The sequence below is a fragment of the Myotis davidii genome, unplaced genomic scaffold, assembly GCF_000327345.1.
Source record: "Myotis davidii unplaced genomic scaffold, ASM32734v1 scaffold100, whole genome shotgun sequence".
Classification (NCBI taxonomy): domain Eukaryota; kingdom Metazoa; phylum Chordata; class Mammalia; order Chiroptera; family Vespertilionidae; genus Myotis; species Myotis davidii.
Window position 1 is genome coordinate 1,243,234 of NW_006292691.1, and position 2,212 is coordinate 1,245,445.

The window sequence follows — 2,212 nt, forward strand, 5'->3', positions numbered from 1 at the left end:
CAGTCACTGATGGCACAGCAGGCGGGTTGAGGCCTGACCTGGTTCTGCTTCTCTCCCGTGTAGGTAGGGAACCTCGGCCTACTTTTCATGCTCCTGTTTTTTATCTATGCTGCCCTGGGAGTGGAGCTGTTCGGGAGGCTTGGTGAGTTGGGGTCCAGGCAGGTGCAGCCTCACACCCCCCCCACACACATGTCCGGCAGATAGCTCAGGCCACTGGCCAGACCAAGGCAGGGCCCCCTGCTCCCTCAGCCCTTCACTGCACAGGGCGAGCATGACAGCGACACATGCAGGAGCATCTACGCACACACAGACCCATGGCACACACGTGCACATATACACCCAGTGTACTTACAGCCCAGCAAGGGGGGCAGAGCCACACGTGAACCTGAGCACGCATCCACATGCAGACACGTGCACATGCCACCCTAATCGGCACCGGTCCCAGGGGACAAACGCTGCAGCATGTCCTTCACTGTCACCAAGGGTTTTCTTAAACCCCGTCTGGCCAGTCCAGGCAGGGGGCAGTGGGGGACCCTCTCTGGCAGCACCCCCTCCCCTTCCTGCCGGGATCTTCTGAACAGTCGGTGACTGAACACACAGTCGCTTCCAGGAGCCACAGGGGGCCTGTCTGAGGCGGCTGAGGTGGTTGTCAGTTTGGGTTCTGCCCAGGAGCTCCTGGGACCCGGCAGCTAATGCCCCAGACCCCAGGCTCGGCTCCTGGCCCCTGGCCTCGCCTCAGGTTCCAGGGTGGCCCCGTTACTCCACTGAGGCATGGGCGTGTCCTGACCCAAGACAGGGCCTGGGAAGCAGGCAGTGCCGTCCCCTGGGGCTGGGCCAGAGCTGGCTGGCCCCGAGGCCGTGGCTTGTCCACCCAGAAAGCCCTCGATCCAGAACAAGCAGGGCTCCAGGCAGCTCCCAGGCCAAGGAGGAGCCCCCCCACCCCCAGGTACCTGTGAAGAGACATGCCCCTCAGGTGCCTCCTTTGGGTGCCCACCTGCCAGGGACCCCCAAGCTAGGCAGTCACTCCATGCTCAGAGGAGCACGACCTTCTTTCTGGTGGATCTCGGGCTCCCAGCCAGCGTGTGCCTGACCCCAGAGCGTGTGCCTAACCCCAGCGTGTGTGCCTGACCCTAAAGCGTGTGTGCCTGACCCCAGCGTGTGCCTCACCCCAGCGTGTGTGCCTCACCCCAGAGCGTGTGCCTGACCCCAGCGTGTGCCTCACCCCAGCGTGTGTGCCTCACCCCAGAGCGTGTGCCTGACCCCAGCGTGTGTGCCTCACCCCAGCGTGTTTGCCTCGCCCCAGCGAGTGGCTGACCCCAGTGTGTGTGCCTGACCCCAGAGCGTGTGCCTGACCCCATAGTGTGTGCCTCACCCCAGAGCGTGTGCCTCACCCCAGAGTGTGTGCCTGACCTCAGCATGTGTGCCTGACCCCAGAGCGTGTGTCTGACCCAGCGAGTGGCTGACCCCAGTGTGTGGTGACCTGGCGGTCTCACCCTGCAGAGTGCACTGAGGACAACCCCTGTGAGGGCCTGAGCCGGCACGCCACCTTCTCCAACTTCGGCATGGCCTTCCTCACGCTGTTCCGCGTGTCCACGGGGGACAACTGGAACGGGATCATGAAGGTACCAGCCCGAGCCAGGCTGGCAGCGATGGGGGTCGGCCTGCGCCCTCCTGCAGCTGCCCTTCGCCCACAGGACACGCTGCGCGAGTGCGTCCGGGAAGACAAGCACTGCCTCACCTACCTGCCCGCCATCTCGCCCATCTACTTCGTCACCTTCGTGCTGGTGGCCCAGTTCGTGCTGGTCAACGTGGTCGTGGCCGTGCTCATGAAGCACCTGGAGGAGAGCAACAAGGAGGCCCGTGAGGACGCCGAGCTGGACGCGGAGCTCGAGCTGGAGATGGCGCAGGGGCCGCCCGCGGGTCCCAGGCCCGTAGCCCCGCAGAGCCCGGGCACCGGCCCTGACGCCCCCAACCCCCTGGTGGCTCGAAAGGTGTCTGTGTCCAGGATGCTCTCTCAGCCCAATGACAGCTACATGTTCCGGCCCGTAGCACCCGCCTCAGCCCCTCACCCCCACCCGCTGCAGGAGGTGGAAATGGAGACCTACGTGGGCACCACCTCTGGTAAGACCCCCAGAGACAGCTGGAGAAATTGGGCGGGGGAGGCATAGGCAGCAGGACTCAGGCGGGTCGGGGGGCTCAGGGCTGGTGCCAG

The 2,212-nt window shown here is 65.0% G+C and overlaps 1 protein-coding gene across 1 annotated transcript in view; it reads left to right on the forward strand.

Annotated features, from left to right (window-relative positions):
• Positions 1-2,212, forward strand: part of CACNA1H (calcium voltage-gated channel subunit alpha1 H) — a gene marked incomplete at its 3' end in the record, with an annotated part of 31,259 nt that overhangs the window by 28,122 nt on the left and 925 nt on the right. The window contains 3 exon segments of the mRNA XM_015565595.1: positions 64-142; positions 1,501-1,622; positions 1,695-2,153. Of these exon segments, the coding sequence (XP_015421081.1) occupies positions 64-142; positions 1,501-1,622; positions 1,695-2,153 (660 nt within the window).